Raw genomic sequence first — 20,022 nt, 5'->3', positions numbered from 1 at the left:
GGTTCTGGGAGTTCAGCAGAATCTTCTGACCCAGCAACAAGTGTTCTTAACTGCTGTGCTGTCTCTCTAGCTCCCATATGGAACATTTCAAGTTGGTTTGTGTCTGTGTGGTTTAATGTTCTGGCCAAGTTCGTCCATTATTCTGTAGTTAGTATAAGTAATACTATGCATACCTATAATCCTGGACTTTAGGAGGTGGAGGCAGGAGGATCAGACTGTGTAAGATCTTGTTTCAAAAAGCAAAGAAACAAAACAAAGCAAAAAAACAAAACCCTTCACCAGGTGTTGTGCCTGCCTGTGATCTGAGAACTTGGGACCACAAGCAGGAGGATCACTGCAAGCTTAGGGCTATGGGCTTACACATAGATGTTAGGTTATACGTAGTGGATACAGAGTGAGGTCTTTTTTCTCTGCTCCCCCAAAAGACAATGTGTGTTCCTTACATTTGTTTTACAGGCACTGATTGGGAAACGTCTTGGTTTTGTTTTGGCTTAAGACAGTGTCTTATACAGCCCAAGCCGACCTTAAAGTACTAAGATAACTGGTATGTACCACCACACCCAACTTTATTTGTGAAATCTTCATATAAAAATATCCTATATCCTAGGATATTTTTATATCCATGTCTTGTGGGCTTATTTTGGTGGTTTGCATTAGTTTTAGCAGTATCTAAAAGCATTTTCTCCCATACTTGACCAAAAACCTTATCTAATCCATCCTTATCTGATTTGTTTATCTAAAATTTGGGGACAGCTTTCATTCAGAATACCCAGACACCTTATTAGCTGTTAACCGGCAAGCCTGCAAGCATTACTGATGGCAGTTATGTTGAGAATGGTTTTTCTCAGTACACTTGGTTTGCATCTGAGCAGTGATGCTCTCCTCACTCTTCACTGCAGCATAATTGTTGGTATACAGTGTTGCTAGAAGATGGGGTTCCACTCACCTGTTGGTGTGAGGGGAATGAACAGGGAGGAGCCCTGCCTCCTGCCCAGGGCAGAATCAAGTTTGCTTTTGCTACTTGCTCACACTTTGCAGGTCAGCACTGTGGTGAATTCAACAGAAAATGAGTGCTGTGTCTGTGCTTAGACTCGACCTTAGGGAACTGTTGACTATGGCAGCCTGTGTCTTTTCTGTGCCTTAAGGAGCTGTTGAGTGTCGCAGCCTGTGTGGTTTTGTGCCTTATCTTGGGTCCTTGTGAGCTCTTAAAGTTGGTTTGAAAAACATTTATTTCTAAAGTGCAGAGAGAAAAGAAGACTGTGTCCTGTATCATTTTCTCTAAGACCTTTCCTCTTGGTCCTATAAGCCTTTTCCCGTCCGTGTCCTGACAGTCTAGCCCCCTCCCATAACAGATGAAAAGTAATAGGCCCTTAATAAATGTATGCATTGATTTGAGGGTAGATTGAAAAATGAGAGTGTTTAACAATTCATGCTCAATCCCAAAATAAAGCAATAAATAATAAATATTTAAGTACAAGAAAGTCAGAAGGGACAGAGCTGAGAAAGGCACTATCTTTGTTCTCTACATGGCATTCAGCTCCCTCTTTTAGACCTAGCCTAGTCTTGGGATTTTTGTAATTAGTTTGATTCTTATTAACTTGGTAGAGTAAGAACATTATTGTAGAAGGAAGAGTGAGTCATAGCTGTACTTCTCCTTTGGGAGAGAAAGGGAAAAAAAATAAACCTCAGATTAATCCCCCCGTTATGCACTTGGAACAGTTAGCCATTTATTTATGGCTGAGCACTCTTTGGTTTGTTCATAGGATAACTGGTAGAAGGCTTTTAAGTTAACCAGAATACAAATACTGAGATTAAGATACCGAGCACACTACAGGGGCTCCTGTTTTGGCATTTGTCTTTGGTTCTCAGGATGGCTTCTTCTCTCACCTTGCTTCTTCTCATCTGTTGCCATGACTCCACCAAGATGGCAGGAGGGGTCACTGGGAGTGGGAGCAGTTTGCAGCAGTGAACCATGACAGGAAGTAGCTTACTCACATGGGAGCCCCAAAGTCTCTCGGGTTCGCACTGACAGATTGCTTTTGAAGTGGCATGAGTAACCTGTTGAAGTATTTTCTTGTAACATTGGCTGAAGTGGTCTGGCTGCTTTCTGCGGTAAGGTCGCCCTTGCCCTCTGTAACCTCCGTCTAATTAAAAGCTCTTTGTTCTGGCCCTAACAGGTTTGCTGGGCTGCCTGGTGACTTCCGATTTTGTTCTTTTCCCCTTATGCTTCTGGAACCTAAAGATCTCATTTTTAACAACCCAACTTGGGATGTGGCAGTGGGAGAATGGGCTGGACTATGCTGTAATTGTTTTACTTAATTTTTGTTGTGTTTATTTTTTTTTTATAAGGACAACATTTAATTGGGGCAGGCTTACAAGTTTAGAGGTTCAGTCCATTATCATCAAGATGGGAACATGGCAGCATCCAGGCAGGCATGGTGCAGGAGGAGCTGAGAGTTCTACCTCTTCATTTGAAGGCTGCTAGCTGAATACTGCTTCCAGGCAGCTAGGCTGAGTGTCTTAAGCCCACACCCATATTGACACATCTACTCCAACAGTGACACACATTCTAGTCCTGTCACTCCCTGGGCCAAGCATATACAAACCATCACAATCTCTTATGATTTCCTTTCCTCTGACTCCTCTATTCTTTCTTTTTTTTTTTAAATTTTTTTTTATTATGTATTTTCCTCAATTACATTTCCAATGCTATCCCAAAAATCCCCCATACCCTCCCCCCCACTTCCCTACACACCCATTCCCACTTTTTGGCCCTGGCGTTCCCCTGTACTAGGGCATATAAAGTTTGCAATGTCCAATGGGCCTCTCTTTCCAGTGATGGCCGACTAGGCCATCTTTTGATACATATGCAGCTAGAGTCAAGTTGTGCTTATTTTTTAAGTTTGTGTGTGTTGAGGCAGGCCCTTGCATGCACTTGAGGTCGGAAGACAACTTTCAGTAGTTGGTTTGCTTCTTTTACCATGAGGAAGTGAATCAGTTTCCGGTAGGCAGGTTTGGAGGCATGTGTCACCCACTTCGCTGGCTCCCTTTTTTATTTTTAAAATCAAATATTTTAAAATGATGCAGAGAATAGTGGTGGCACACGCCTTTAATCCCAGCACTCAGGAGGCAGAGGCAGGCAGATTTCCGAGTTCGAAGCCAGCCTGGTCTACAAAGTGAGTTCCAGGACAGCTAGGGCTATACAGAGAAACCCTGTCTCGAAAAAACAAAAACAAAAAAACAAACAACAACAACAAAAAAATGATGCAGAGAATTCTAGGCCAGCCAGGGGATTCAAAGTAATGCCTTGTCTCAAACAAACAGAAGTCCCCCAAAACTCTGTCAGATTCTGTCAGAGAATCTCTGTGAGTTCAACGTAGCAAGTTCTAGGCCTGCTAGTGATACTATAGTGCTCAGAAATGAAAACTGAAATATTGGAGAGATACCCTAAAAATTGCTGTCATATAAAGTTAAAAGGTTACTGTTTGAATAATTTTGACAATTGTGGATTGAGTGACTCTGGAGTTGGTTTGCTGCATTAGTCCTTGGTGTATGTCTTGCTTTTTCTCTGTGTTAAGGATAGCAAAGTGCTTGCCTGACTGTAGTTAGAGTTCAGTGACAGACTAGACAGGAATCCGTAATGTACAATGCCTGATGTACAGCAGGAGGAGCTGCAGCAAAAGGAAGGTAATAGCAGGGACCTGTAAGGCCTGCTGCTCTGTAAGACGCGGTCGTGAACAGTTCTCAGCAGCATGGGCCTCGTGAGTACAGAGTAGTCCAGGTACAGGACACTTAGGCACTAAGGCAGAAGTGTGCCTGCTTTGCTGGAGGAAGAGCGATAAGATCAGAATTCGTGGAGCTTTTTGAGTTAAGAGGTGAATGGTTAAAGATGAGTCAGGGCCTAGGGTGTCTTTTGAGTCCTTGTGGACCCCTTTAAGACCATTTGACTTTTATTTTTATTAAGATTTGATAGTGTTAGATATCATAGCAGTGCCTGCCGATAAATGCTATTAGTTATGGTCACACAAAAGCATGCACATGGATCTTCATAGCCAACTTATTTGTTATAAGTCAAGACATAGAGTTGGGTGCTGGAGGTGTGGCTTAGTGGTAGGGTACTTGTATAGCATACACAAGGCCCTGTGTTTGATTTCCAGATAACTTATTTGAATATCAGTGGCATATATAACATTACTGTGAACTGTAGCAGAGAACAGACTACTAATGTAGTAACTTGGATGAATTCCTAGGGATTTATATTTGGTGACAAAAGCTAATCTCAAAACTGGATTCAACTTTTTTTGTTTTTGTTTTGTTTTGTTTTGTTTGTTTTAAAACAATCTCTTTATGTAACCCTGGCTACTCTAGAGCTATGTAGACCAGGCTGGCCCTAAGCTTGTAGAAATCCTCCTTTGTCTGTTTCTGGAATGCTGGATTGCAGGCAAGAGCTACCACAACCATCTGAATATATCCTTGAAACATCACAATTTTAGAAACAGGTCAAAACAGTTGCTGGGTGTGAGAGAGGTCGGTGAGTGTGGCTATAGAAGGGCAACATGAGAAGTTCTGTGGGTTAAACTTCATCTTGACAGTGGTACTAGATGCATGAATTTGTGCTAGTGTTCAAAAAAACAAAAGACGATACAAACACATACATAGGACTGCATGTAAAACTGGGGAGATGGGGTAAGACCAATGGAATGGGTCAAGATCAATGTCTTCCTTGTGATCCGTAGTTTTGCAAAACAGACACAGCGTGGAAGACATTCTTCTATATAATTTCTTTGTACTGTGTGTGATTCTACAATTATCTCAGTAAAGGCTTAAATTGATATTTAATACATACATATTTCATACACCAAAAATATACACAATTAAAATTGGTTTACAATTACAAATTCTTGAGTTGGACTGAGAAGATGACTCCGTGGGTAAAGCACACGTGTGCACACACACACACACACACACACACACACACACAAAGATTAAGAGGAAAATCCTTCCATTAAAAAAGAAGATAACTGATTATTTTATAGAGTGTAGAGTATAGGACTTGGCTCTGTGGGATCCACATAGTTTGGATGTGGAATATGAGAGAAGTCAAAGTTAACTTCAAGACTTTTTGACCAAAGCAACCAAGGGAATGAAGTTGCCATTTATTGTTATGAGCAAGGTGCAAGGGGCAGGGAGAAGGGTAGACATATGGGCTCTTGCATCTTTATTTGTTTTGTTTTATTTCAAGACAGAGCTGCTCTGTATAACAACCCTAGTTGTCCTGGAACTCATTCTGTAGACCAGGCCGGCCTCAAACTCACAGAAATCCGCCTGCCTCTGCCTCCTGAGTGCTGGGATTAAAGGTGTGTGCCAGCACCACCTGGTGGGTTCTTATGCATACATGGGAAGTTATTTTTCAGATATAGAGTTCAGAAGAAAAGTCCATATTGAAGGTAAAATTCAAGAATGGTCAATGTATAGAATTCATCAGAGGTAGGTGAACATAGGTAAGAAGGAAGGTCACTGACTACAGTTTGCTCAGTCCTGTAGGTAGAGATGTGACTCTGTACAGAGGTTTAACCAGAGAGCAGCAGGATCATGGGTGTGCAAAGAGAACAGTTAGATGATCCTGGAAACTCAAGCCTACCCTATGGAAATGATGATGGGACAAGGATATTGAGAGACCGTATCTCTGAATCCTGTAACTCCACAGTTGCTTTTAGAGCATAATCTGTGTTAAGACCTTCCTCTATAAAAACAGAAGCTTGGAGAAAATAAGTAGATGTGAGTGAGGTACAATAATGATGGTTTGTGGAAGGGATATATATGCTGTGGTAGAGGTCAAAGAATGACTGTCTGGAATCATTGTTTCCCTCTACCAGTGAGTGCTAGGGGTCAGACTCAGGTCCTTAGGCTTAGTGCCAATTGTCCTGACTCACTGAGCCATCTATCTTATCAACCCCACCTTATGTAACTTATAAACTCTCTTCAAAGGAGAAAATGTATCCTAGTGCTCACTGATGAGGCTGACTAAAACTGAATCGTTGATGGCCCAGCATTGGAGGATCTTTTGAGGTCAAGGCCAACTTAGGCTATATAATACCCTATTTTTAAACCAGAGAAAACAACCCTAGCAACCAATAGCAACAACAGAGCTGTTTATTGATGGGATTGGGTTAGAAGGGCACAATTAACTATGTATAAGGCTATGAATGGTTTATCCCTGGAAGCCAGAGTAGACGGATTAGTTATTCTCTGCCAGTGAGAGAAGCCAATTCCAGCAAGATCAGAGTATAGAAAGACAGGTTTATTGGGAAGTAGCTCTAGGGCAAGTTGTCATGGGTCGGGACATAGAGGGAACGCGAGAAAGAGAGAAAGCTCAAAGACAGAGAGAAGAGAGCAAAAAAGACCAAACTGTCTGCATTGTATAGGGAAGAGCTTCAGCAGGAGAGGTAGCCCAGGCCCTGGGCTGGGAAGTTCAGGGCAGGGAGCAGGGTATGCCTGCCATGTCCTATAACAAACAGGTAGGAACTGGGAATTCTGGGAGAACCTGGAGGCCATGTTAAAGGAGACCTTTAACATATTAAGGGTCCACTTTAGTATGTTAAATATGCACCTCAGCCTCTTGTCCTTGGTCTGAGTCCCAACATCCTAGCTTTTGGTTTTTAGATAGTAAATTAATAAGGGGCAATGTAATCATCTATAACTACATCCTGCTGACATTGGGGTGCTGTTACTGGGGGCTGGGGTGAGCAAAAAGCTGGCATGTTGGCCAAGTCTGGGAAGAGCAGGCTGTTTTACTTGGGGTCCAGGTTGTATGACCATCTGGGCTAGCCACGTTTTGGAGCTGTTCTAGATGCAGGTTCTAGGAAATACCTGAACTTGTCAGGATGCTGGGACAGATAGGGGTGTGTGTGTGTGTGTGTAGAAGATAAAGTTAAGGAGGTTAAGGAGGAAACCTTTTTCTTGGGTGTACATTTGAAACTTTTAGGCCCATGGTCTTGGTAGTTGGGGGTGGGGCTCCCAGGACCAGGGAAAGGGGACTAGATCCCCCCTCAGGATTAGACAGGTAGGGGAGGGAAACAGGTTATTGATTGGCAGTACTTATCTGGAGTCAATTTGACCTGTGAGAAGTGGATTTGCGTGGATGCCCTGAAACTTAGAAGTATCTTAAGTTTACAAAAAGAGGTAAATTTTAGAAGTGTTAGTATTACCACTGTTCCACGTTAAACTCTGAACTTTGAAGTCTCACCACAATGATAGCACAGCGAGGGGAGGGGAAGGGAGGGGAGGGGAAGAGATCTGAAGCATGTTCCTTCCTCCCGTGCCCCCGTCACCATTCAAGGTTTTCACAACCTCCAACCTTTGTAACTTATGTTTACCAACCTCAGAACACCATCCTATTTCCTCACACACTTTCTTGTATCCTCAAACCTTACATAGACTGTGTGGGGACAGATGCGAGTAAGTTAGATTGTGGTTGTATAAGGATGGAGCCTCAGGAGATTTCTAGGGATATTATGAGATCCAGGAAGGCCTTGAAGAATGTATAGGGCTTCAGTTGAGGAAACAGACATGGTTAAAGAATGTATTTCATCTGGAGAAAGAGCGTGGTTAGCAGGGATGTGGGCATCTAGACTCTGTCCTTTTTAGTATTGTGATAGGGAACAGCTGAAGATAATGCGGGAAAGCTGGCTAAATCAGTTTATAAACTGTATTTTGTGCTAAGGAATTTGCACATTTCTCAAAGAGTTGGCAGCTTTTATTCTGTGAGGGGCCAATAGTAAATGTTTTAGGCTCTGCAGACCACTGTAATTATTCATCTCTCCCACTGTGCCACATGAACCAGGGATAGACATTGATGAATAATGTAACTGTTCCAATTTACATTTATAAAAACAGCCAGATCCAAGTCCCTGCTATAAAACACAAAAACATATTCTCATCTAGCTGTGGTTTAGTTTAGAAACATTTACTGGGGGACCGGGGGGGGGGGCTAGAGAGATGGCTCAGAGGTTAAAAGCACTGACTGCTCTTCTGGAGGTCCTGAGTTCAATTCCCAGCAACCACTTGGTGACTCACAACCATCTGTAATGAGATCCGATGCCCTCTTCTGGTGTGTCTGAAGACAGTTACAATGTACTCATCACATATATAAAATGAATAAATCTTAAAAGAAAAAAAAGAAACATCTACTCGATGTCTATGAAATTAACTTTTTAACTTCTACTTATATGTGAGAATTTACAGTGTTTGACTTTCTGTGCGTGGCTTATTGCACTAAATATGTCCTTTAGTCTCTGTTGCTGTATAAGGCCACCATATTGGTTTCACCTCCTTGTTATTCAGAATTTGTTCTCTTCTAATAAAGTGTCCTCAGAGGACAGGGGAGAGATAGATCGTATTGTTATCCTCAGAACAGAAGCAAAAGCAAGCTACTCCCAGAGCAGCTCCTGGGACACTGTCCGTATACAATGGGATGCTCCTCAGTAAAGGAAAGCTAGGGGAGATGTAAAGTCAGGATGGGGACTCTCAGAGTGGGAGCACAGGATACAAGAACATGCAGATGTGAGTTCTGAGTGAGATTAGCTACCATCAATACTATTTGTTAACACTTTGTTGAAGCAGAATGAAGTTTCTAGAAAAGTTGACTTTTCTAGAACTGGAAGTTCTTTCACCTTGGCAAAAATTCCAGAGTCTGAATCACAAGAATATGACTTCTCTATTGTTTTGTCAAGGAAAAACAAGCTGAAGTAAAAGCCATAGAAACATGTTCCCCTATGACACACACACAAAGTAGTAAGAGTTCATCGAACACAACTACAGACCCTGTGATCTACAACAGTAACGTTCCTGTCTGACGCACTGGTGCAGTTGCGGCACAGACGCTGTGAGAGTGACCATCCGCTATCTGATTAGATTTAAGGCCACTCCATGAAGTGGATGGAACCCATGCCTGACACAGCTTGGGTGCCTAAGAACCTGAGACTAAGTAGGCCATGGGCCAAGGGGAAAACCAAATAGTATTGTTTGCCAAAGGAACACAGCAATAAAGTGACTCCTAATGATACTGTGCCATACTTCTGTATCTTAGGGATGCTGTTGGTGTGATGAAACACCATGATCAAAAGCAACCGGAGAGGACAGGATTTATGTGGCTTCCACTTCCATACCACTGTTCATCATTGAATGAAGTCAGAACAGGATCTCAAGCAGGACAAAAACAGAGTCAGGAGCTGATGGAGAGGCTGTTGAGAGTGTTGCTTCCTGGCTTGCTCAGCTTGCTCTCTTATAGAACCCAGGACTACCAGTCCTGGGATGGCGCTACCCACAGTGAGCTGGGTCCTCTCCTGTTAATCACTAATTAGGAAAATGCCTTATAGCTGGATCTAATGAAGGTTAAATTCCTCAATTGAGATTCCCTCCTTTCAGATGACTCTAGCCTTTGTCAGGTTGACATAAAACTAGCCAGCACATCATGGATCAGTGTCTTGCTCAGCCATCATCAGAGACGCATCCGCCTACAAGACATGGGCACTAATACAGAGACCCACAGCTGGACAGTATGCAGAGGGTGACAGACTCAGGAACACTCAGTCCTAAATGTCTTCTTAAATCCCTGCCCCCGGGGCTCAGGGAGCTATGCAGAAGAGGGGGCGGAAAGGTTGTAAGAGCCAGAAGGGGTGGATGACACCAAGGAAACAGTGTCTTCCAGACACAACAAAACTGACTCACATATGAACTCAGACTGGCAGCACAACGGGGCCTGTGCAGGTTCCAGACAGACATACCAGAGATGAGAGGGAGAAGTAGCTATGAGCTCCTGCCCCTGCTTCCCAACCAAAAGACGCTCTCTCTCTCCGATTGACAACCACTTGCAAAGGAAGAACCAGTTTTCTAAATGGTGTCTCACTGGGTACACAAACCACAGATGAGGGCAGGCCCCATGCCAAGCAAGTAGATGACCAACACAAAATTAATTCAGTGACATTTTTGTAGGTTTTTGGTTTGGTTTTGGCTTGGTTTGGTTTGGTTTGGAATTTTTGGCTCATGTTGGCTTTTGGGGGTTTTTCTTTATCTTACTGGTCTTTTACTTGTATGAAATAATTTCTAATTTTATGTTTTTATGGGTTTGTTTGTGTGTTTCTTGTGGTTTTTTTTCTTATTCTTATTATTATTCTAGTTGGTTTGCTTTTTTATTTGCTCACTTTTTGTCTAAAGAGAGCTGTAGCCTGTGTGAACACTACGTGGTGGAAGCATTCACTGCCTGCTCCCTGGTTCTGTTGCAGCAGTTGTGTTTTCAGTGTCCTTTCGTACAGAGTAGTCCTGCTGTGTGCTCTATGGGTAGCTGCTGGGCCTCATTCTATTGTTAGGTCGAGCCACCCACACTGACAAAATGAAGAGCCTTCCCTGTAGTCAGGTCTTCTTGAATGTACTGCCTATTCCTGGGTGGCACATCCAGTGTGTTTTAATATGTTTTCAGAATGCCTTTTTGTTGTTCTTTAAAACTTCTTTTCAGCTGGGTGTGGTAGCATACACCTGTGTTTCTAGCACTCACGAGGGAGGTCAAGGCAGAAGGTTCACCTTAAATGCAAGGCTAACTTGGTCTATGGAGTGAGTTTCTGGTTAGCCTGACCTGTATTGTGAGACCTAGTGAAAAAAAAAAATCCCTTAAATAAACAACCTAATAATAGGAAAATAATATTTTCCTTTGAAAATGTTTTTAGAAGATGCCCTTGTTTTTAGTTATGTGTACCTGTGAGTGTCTGCTTGTATGTATGTGTATCACATGTATGTTAGCTGTGAGTGTCTGCTTGTATGTATGTGTATCACATGTATGTTAGTACCCTTGGAAGCCAGCAGAGAGTGTCGGATCCTCTAGAATGAGTTACAGCTGGGAGCCACTCTATGTGGATTCTGGGAGCCAACCAGAAACCCTCTGCAGGAAGCATTTTTAACGGCTAAGCCATTTCTCCAGCTTCTAAAATTATCTTTTGGGAGAAAAAAAAAAGGTTTTTCGAGACAGGGTTTCTCTGTATAGCCCTGGCTGTCCTGGAACTCACTTTGTAGACCAGGCTGGCCTCGAACTCAGAAATCCNCCTGCCTCTGCCTCCCGAGTGCTGGGATTAAAGGCGCGTGCCACCACGCCCGGCTGAAAAATATATTTTTTAAAAAATAGTAGTCCCAGAGGCAAGGGACTACTATTCCTTCCTGTGAGATATATATTGCTATTTTCCTATGTTGCCATTGTGTCATACTGTTCTTCTAAATAGTTTGCAGTAAAGCAAACGTTCTCCATTAGGATAAGTTGATGTCACAGACATTTATTTTGTCAAAAAAAAAAAAATTAGTTCATTTTGCCACTAAAATTCAAGCATCAGGAATTGTACATTCTACCAAGCAATTGTTTTAATGTTTTTCATCTTCACTTCCTTTCTCCCACTTGATTATTTTCCTGCAGAGGCAATAGTGAAGGCATGAGTGGTGATGAGTGGTGTGTAGGTAAGAGCAGCAGATGATAGACCAAGGATGTAGGACACCCGGACTGGCACTCCCTGTTCCCTGTCATAGATGCAAATACATGACGCCCATTTGTAAAATGGATTTCTCTCTTCTCTCCAAAGCTATAACCCGTGGTGGAAGTAGCCAGTGAGTACCCTGCGCCATGGCACTGCCGTTCCGGAAGGACTTGGGGGACTACAAGGACTTGGATGAGGACGAGCTCCTTGGCAAGCTGTCGGAATCAGAGCTGAAACAGCTCGAGACTGTCCTGGATGATCTTGACCCCGAGGTCGGTGCTAACCCAGGAAGAGATAGAGATCGTTTGGCTCAGTAGCTGCCGTCTAACCAGCTTGCTTTCTCGTGGCTTTTCCCATACCCTTTACCCACTTTCCGTCCAGATGAACTGGCATTTTGCTTCTTCTCCAGGTCCCCATATCTACCTCCACATCTTATGACACAGGCATTTTAAACCATCATTAAACATCTACACAATTTCTTTTCTCCACTACAAGCTTACCTTTGTGTAATTGAAATTAGTAATAGCTAATTAGCCCTTTAATTTATGCTAATCTGTTTCTCTTCAGAGCAGCAGGCTGGCACCAGTGTACTGTGCCTCTAAGAATGTTCTTAGTGGCCTAACCCTAATTAGAATGATGCTTAGGAAGGTTGACCAAATGGTCTGTTGTTAGCATCGGTGGGACAGATCTAAGGAGCAGAGCTGAACATGGATACTTCTTAACGATGATCTGAAGTCCCTGATAAACCATCCTAAGTTACAAATAGTATACATTGAAACGCATTTATTATACCTAGCCTATCAACATCATAGCTTTACCTAGCCTGCTTAAATGTGCTCAAAACACTTAAGTAAGCCTACATTTGTACAAAATCATCTAATGTAAAGCCTAGTTTGTTAAGAAAAAAAAGTATTTATTACCTCATAGAAGTTAACTTATGTGCTATCCTGATAATGAAAACCAAAATGATTGTACGGTCTGCTTTTACATTATCTTACAGTGAGCCATTGTTAAGTCAAGGACAGTGCAGATATATACTTGTCTTAATTTGCCAACTGGTTGTTACTCGTCTCCTAGGCTGCACAAGTATAGTGTGGAACTATTTAATCTTTGAAATGAGACTCACGGAGGAGCGGATAGCAGGGAAGACCCTCAAAGTAGTGGTTACTTGCAAAGCTTGACCACCTTTCTTGAAAGCACGTTGGTTTCTGTATTCTTGAAGAATTAAAGTATTGTGAGCTTTTAGGGAAAGGAGTGGTACTGAGAATTAAATTCAGGGCCTCACACATGCTAAACATGTGCTTTATAAAATTGTTTTTGTTGCTAAGTGATATGTCTATACACAGGTCAAGTCCTTTGACCATAATTACTATTACAAGAAAAACTTTCCATACCTAAGTCTGAGAGATTACTCAAGATAATAGAGCTGCCAACAATATATTTGGCAAGAGTCAGTGAAACCAATTTAAATCAAATGGTTTAAGATCTAGAAAGCATGTAAGAGACTGTCTAGCCTGGGGTTTTTAACTTGGGCCAGTGACTTTTGTGAGGGGCTGTCAAGTTCATTAAAGAATGTTTAACAGCACCTTGTCTTCAGGCTGTGACTATCCAGGGAGAGAAAATTGTGGTGGACATTTTGTAGACAGTGTCAACCTCTAGACATGGACCAGAAGGGAAGGGCTCACCTTTTCCTTTTGAGCCTCACCCTCAAGGAGGAGGCTTTACCATTTTCTCCATGGTCTAAGACTGAGGTCCTTGATATGGCCCTGCCTGGGTCAATACACACATCCACTCAGACTTCACTCCCTTCGAGCTTCCTCCTCTTCCTCTTCCTCTTTTCCTCCACTCAGGCTTGTGCTCTCCCCTAAGCTCAACACTGTGCTGTGTAGACACCAGAGGACTTAGCTCTTCTGTGTGTCAGGGTGCCATGGGGCATGCAGAGCAGTGACAGTACTACCACACACTAATGCTCTTGTGCACACATACACAGTGAACGGTGTTATAAGATATTTAAATCAAGTAAGTCGTCTTGAGGTTGGACTGTGCATGTTTTTATTTCCATAAGGACTCTGATCAAATAGAAGCCGTTACAAAGAGATAACGTATAGCAGTTTGCAATTCTTTTGTGATAGAATTAGTTTATGTACATGTTTACAGGTCAGTTGTTAAGCATGAAGAAAATTGTTGCTATTGTTTGAACATTAAACTCACTATCCCCCTGCTTCACCTTCCTGAATGCTAGAATGTAAGCCAAGCTAGGAAAATTTTTTCCTTAGTAATCCTTGGAGAAAGACCAAGATCAACTCTACTCTAATATAGATATCAATATAAATTTAAAAGTCCTACCTGGAAAAATAATAATCCATAGATACCTAAGAATTAAAGGGTGAAGCTAGGCCAAATGGCTCCTTCCTATAATTCCAATACTTGGAAGGATGCAGCAAGAAGAATCATGGCAACTTTATGGCCAGCATGGTCCACACTGAGTGCCAAGCCAGCCATGGTGATATGTCAAGAAACTGTTTCAAAAGAAAATAAATGCTAGTGGCTGTTTCCTGTTAGTGGGATACTATCTGAAGAAAATATGTAGGTGCCATTTTTAATAATAATATAAGTGAATTCTACCTACTTAAAAAATATAGACTTGCTGGCAGCAACGACACACACCCCTTTAATCCCAGTACTTAGGAGGCAGAGGCAGATGAGTCTCTGAATTCAAGGCCACTCTGGTCTATCTAGTAAGTTCCAGGACAGCCAGGGTTACACAGAGAAATCCTGTCTCACAAATACACAAAGACTTGTAGGCCAGCAAGATGGCTCAGTAGTAAAGATGGTTATCAGTAAGTCTGACAGCCTATGTAAGATCCCAGTAGAAGGAAGGAACCAACTAAAGTTGTTCTCTGATCTCTACATACATGTCACGGCACATGTACTCCCTCACCCCCAAAATCAGTACATCAGTGTTTAAATTAAAAACAAAAAACCTTCTATGATACATCTCACATGGCTATCCTAAAATCCTGCAAGGAGGTGTTTAATGTCTGTATCATGCTGGTTTCTTGATCTTTCTTGCATGGGAAATCTATAGAAGCATATAGTATTGGAATTCTTGGTGGTTTGGTGGTCATAATGGCAGACTCATTCTCTTTGGCAGAATGCCCTTCTGCCTGCAGGGTTTCGGCAGAAGAACCAGACATCAAAGTCTGCCACGGGACCCTTTGATAGAGAACGGCTCCTTTCTTACCTAGAGAAGCAAGCATTGGAGCACAAAGATCGGGAAGACTATGTGCCCTACACCGGAGAGAAGAAAGGTAAGTCCAGGACTGTGTTTTTATTCAGTAGCTCTGGGTTCTTTTGGGAATCGATACCCATGGAGAAAATAGTTTTTAGATGTAGATAGTTAGCACTGCTGGCGACCTAAAGTTTACTAGGTAGTTTAGATACATCACTTATATTTTTATCAGCTTATCCAGAGTTCTTTTTTTAATCCATTCATTAGTGTAGCTTGATTACACAGAGGCTTTGTACATTACTTCACTACAAGTTGTTGAAGCAAATTTAAAACACTCGTTTACTACAGAGTGCAAGTGACAGCAAAGCAGTGCTCTTTCCTAACACTAAAACTCTTAAAGTAAATAATTTTATTTAACTATTAAATAAATAATAATTTATAAAATTATTCGTGCTTTTTCATTGTCCCCCTCAATATACATAGGTTTTGTGTGCTAATGTTTCCTATCATGAGTTTCAGGAAATTTTCTAGTCCTAACAGGGTGATATTATAGTATCTAATTCACTCATTCTCTTACATTTGAGTACCCTGTTTTATCTTCCTTAATCAATAAACAAGAACAAACAACCCATGAAGTGAGGACTTGGATTAGGGTGAACTTTACTTCCCAGAATGAAAGCAGTTACTAGATAACGATACAGCTCAAGAAGTAGTGTCTAAGCCGGGCAGTCGTGGTGGCGCACGCTTTTAATCCCAGCACTCGGGAGGCAGAGGCAGGCAGATTTCTGAGTTTGAGGCCAGCCTGGTCTACAGAGTGAGCTCCAGGACAGCCAGGGCTACACAGAGAAACCCTGTCTCGAAAAAAGAAGAAGTAGTGTCTAACACAAATAACTTAGAAGTAGGGCATGAGCTACCTGAAAACAGAAATGGGGACCTAAGGACAAGTAGCAGACTTTTACTGTAAAGTACAACTAGCTAGAAAATTCTCCAAGATGGCTTAGCTTATATGCAGGGTATACTATAGAAGTTACAGTGAAGGCTGGAGAGATAGTGGTTAAGACCACTTGCTGCTGTTCCAGAGGACCTGAATTCAGTTCCCAGTACCCATATTGTACAGCTCACAGCTGTCTGAGGTTCCAGCTTCAAAGGCTCGAACACCTCCTTCTGGCCTCTGAGGGTCCCTGCACTCTCTTGCACATAACACACACACCCATACACATAATTAAAAAAAAAACTTGTAGAAATAAAATCAGGGTATATAAAACTAGAACCAAATATATAAAGATATAGAATATGATATGTACATGGCGTAGGTCCCATGATGCAATAAAATCCGTTGCTGTTTTTTGTTTTGTTTTAGAGGATTTCTTTTTTAAAATGTGTGTGCATGTGCTTGTATCTGTGAGTGATTTGTACACCCTCCTATGAGGAGGGAAGAGGGGGTCATGTAGTTGCAGTTGTGAGCTGCACATATGGGTGCACACTCGAAGGAGAGTATTTATCTAGCTGTTTCTTCAAATGATGACCATGCACAGTGCTGACCATGGCCGTTATTTCCCGGCATACTGTACAGATCATCAGTAGTCTGTCTCAGTTAAAAAGGCACAGCGCTGTACGTACATATGACTCTGTCACATGGGGAAATTACATGCCCAGCCTTTAATATTCCTTACTGTCTCCCTGTTGCTCACTTACGAATCCTTCTCCCATTTGCTCCTGCCATGCTTCACTCTTATCTGGGCTGTTTTTCCATGTCCATTATTCCAGTGCCCTGACTGCAGTGTGTTCCATTGGATTCTGCTTGCACTGCTGACTCACCAGGGATGGGCCAGCCCGTCCCTCGGGGACACTCCTGTTCTCCCTGCTCTCCTTGGGGGCCAGCCCTCTGCACTTTATTGTTTCTGTTGTGTTGTTTTGTTTTATTTTTCCCAACTCTGAGAATGTAATATTCTTGGCTTCCTTCCCAAGAATCCCATGCGTGCCACCTTGCTTCCTAGAGGGGACTAGCCAGATGTCTTCAGTGGGTGGCTTCTGAAGTCTTCTTCACCTCACTTGCAGTTGCCTCAGCTCTCCAGAAAACGTGGGGCCTCCATTGTTCTAAAAGAGGCTTCCTACATCCTGTTGAGAATAAGACTTCTCTGTAGAACATTTTGACTCTTTTTTTTTTTTTTTTTTTTTTTTTTTTTTTTTTTTGGTTTTTCGAGACAGGGTTTCTCTGTGTAGCCCTGGCTGTCCTGGAACTCACTTTGTAGACCAGGCTGGCCTTGAACTCAGAAATCCGCCTGCCTCTGCCTCCCAAGTGCTGGGATTAAAGGCGTGCGCCACCATGCCCGGCTACATTTTGACTCTTGAGTAAGTCAAAAAGCCCACAGTTAGATGTCTTTACAGCAGCAGTATGTAGGGTTTGGGGGTGTCTGAAGCTCCACAGCGGGGCTTAAACTCCCATTGTCACTTGTCTTTCATTTGCGGGTAGGACTGTACCATTTCATACTTCCCCAGAGATCAGTTTTCCTGGCCTGGTCTTTTTTTCTTTTTTTTTTTTTAATCAGTTTTAAAATTCCAATCCTGGACTTTGTTGAAAAAGGAAATTAAAGTCAGTCAGATATAATGTCTACTGACAAGTACAGTAAGTAGAAGTTTTGTTGGAATTGTGCTTTAAAAAAAAATACATCTATTGAAAGTTATGTGAGGAGCTGGTGGCTGCTCTTCCACAGGACAGGAGTTAATTAATTCCCAGTACCACATGGTGGCTCATAACCACTTGTAATGAGATCTGATGCCCTCTTCTTGTGTGTCTGAAGACAGCTAAAGTGTACTTATGTATAATAATAAATCTTTTTAAAAAAAAACCTATATGTATATCAAGTCATCTTATCTGAGGTCAAAATTTCAATAGAGAAGTATTCACGACTTTCATGTAGAAAGCATGTAAGAATTCAGGTGAATTATACAGTATGTTACTAATACACTTGCTAATGAATGGCTTGGGATAAAAAATGATACATCCACCCTATATCTATCTGATATCTGTCTGATAAAGCCTAACATTTCACTCACCCTGTGAGGCAATTAGGGCACAAACCAAAAGTAACCAGTATAAAGGAAAGGCATTAAATTAGCCAGTGTCTCATAGTTACTGAAATTAAAATATTACTAAGAAAAGCACTTTTATCAACTAAGCAATCTCACTACCCAATCCCCTTAATTTAAAAAAACAAAACTTTATTTGGGGCTGGAAAGGTGGCTCAGCAGTTAAATGTTTACTACTCTTGTAGATGATCCAGCACACAGCTCATAGCTGCCTATACCTCATCCCTCCAGCTCCACGGCATCTGATGCCCTCTGAAGGAGCTTGTATTAAAATCAACATTACCACAAGTGCAACACACACACACCTCTGTAGTGTGTAAAATAATCTTTAAAAACCATCTTTTGCTAATAAAGATTGTATAAAAGGAAATTCCTGTGAATAAAATCTCCCTGTGTAAGGTATATGATTCAGTAATGTTGAACATATTCATAGAATTATACAATGATCCCACAATCTTTAGTTTAGAACAATTTCATCATGCCCCATAGAAACCCTGTATCCATTTGTAAATCAATCAGTCTACCACATCCCTGTTCTACTCCATAGCCATAGGCAATCACTGATTTCCTCGCTGGCTCTGGACACTTCCATCAGTGGGCTGATACTATAGAAGCTGATGGCTGCTTTCTCACTAAGCGTGTGCACTCTACAGCAGACCTACATTCCCGGTCCTTCCCTCACTCCTTTTAATAATAGAATCATGTTCTATTATATTTTGTTCTTTAATATTTGGGTTGTTTCTGAATTTTAGTTATAAATATGCTGCAATGAATATTGTATATAAATGGTTGTTGCTTTTGTTTTTTTTTTGTTTTTGTTTTTTGTTTTTTTGTTTTTTTAAGACAGTTATATGCTGTAGCCCATGCTGGTCCCAAACTCCTAGGGATCCTCCTGCCTTAATCTTCCAAGTTCTGGGATTGCAGGTGATTAATGAGCCATTACTCTCAGCTTTCTGATTTGTTTTGGATTTATGCTTGTGATTGGAAGGGGGGGATCTAACTTCATGGCATTTTGCATGTGACTGTCTAGTTGTCTACTGACCTTTCTCAATTGAATTGTTCTTATGTTCTTGTAGGTGAATCAGTTGCCTAAAGTTCAAGAGTTTACTTATAGATTCAATTCCATTACTCTAAATATCTTTTTCTTCAACATGGCAATGCTGGCTTAATTACATTAGGTTTGCATTGAATCTTCAAATGGTCAAGTGTGAGTTCCCTGGTATTGGTCCTTCTCAGGTAGCTTGGCCTGCTTAGATTTCTGTAAGGCTGTTCTGGCTTACTTAGATTTCCTATGAATTCTCAGTTAGCTTGTCACTTTATATAAAGTGAACATTTGGGATTTTGAAAAGAACTCAAGTCAAAAAATAAATTTGGAAAGATCCTCAAAATCTGTATTCATAGAGCAAGTTTAGATCCTACCTAATTTATACCTTCTTATAAAATTAATCTCAATTATTGTATTAGGGTACTCCTAAAGAAAATATGAAGTAATTCCTTTTTTATTGTTGAATAGGAATTGTCTCTTTTATTTCTCGCCTCTCTTTTCTTCTGGTACAGACAATCCAACTCCTGACTTCACACATGTTAGGCAAGCTGGCGCCTGCTGAGCTAAAGCCCCAGCCCCACACCCTTCTTATTAAAAATAGATTCTTTTCTCATATAACACACCCTAATTACAGTTTCCCCTCCCTCCGCTCCTCCCAGTTCCTTCCCACCTCCCCGCCTATCTGGATCCACTCCCTTTCCGTCTCTCATCAGAAAAGAACAGGCTGAAGTAATTACTTATTATTATTAACACTCTACATATGGAGAGATTATCATAAAAAGAACCCCAAGACAGATACCAAGTCCACGTCAGGAGCTATTTAACAATAATGTTTGGTATGTGTGCTGCCACTTTTTCATAGTCCTAGCACGATTACAACAGCTCATTTTTAAAGCTGAATTTATTTAGAAATAAGACATTAAGTTATATATAAAACTTGAAAGGAAATGTGAGTTCATCAAAAATCATTATCCCTCCGAAGATTGTTCTTATATTTAGTACCTTTAAAAGTGTGTAACTTTGTGTTTATCAAAGAATTAATAAAATGAGTTTGATTTCAAAAAATAAAGATAAAAATTTGTGTTAGAATTTCCATAGGTCTTCAGAAAGTTTTTTGGCTTGTTTTTTTTTTTTTTTTTTTT

General features: G+C 41.3%; 1 protein-coding gene across 1 annotated transcript in view; it reads left to right on the top strand.

The window, feature by feature from the left end:
- Positions 1–20,022, top strand: part of Tmod3 (tropomodulin 3) — a 58,223-nt gene that overhangs the window by 15,069 nt on the left and 23,132 nt on the right. The window contains exons 2-3 of the mRNA XM_021173025.2: positions 11,619–11,785; positions 14,668–14,824. Coding sequence (XP_021028684.1) covers positions 11,660–11,785; positions 14,668–14,824 — 283 coding nt within the window. The 5' untranslated portion in view covers positions 11,619–11,659. The remainder of the gene's footprint in view (positions 1–11,618; positions 11,786–14,667; positions 14,825–20,022) is intronic.

The sequence above is a fragment of the Mus caroli genome, chromosome 9 (genome assembly GCF_900094665.2).
Source record: "Mus caroli chromosome 9, CAROLI_EIJ_v1.1, whole genome shotgun sequence".
Classification (NCBI taxonomy): domain Eukaryota; kingdom Metazoa; phylum Chordata; class Mammalia; order Rodentia; family Muridae; genus Mus; species Mus caroli.
The sequence above is the reverse complement of the archived record's forward strand: the minus strand, read 5'-3'. Positions and strand labels throughout refer to the sequence as shown.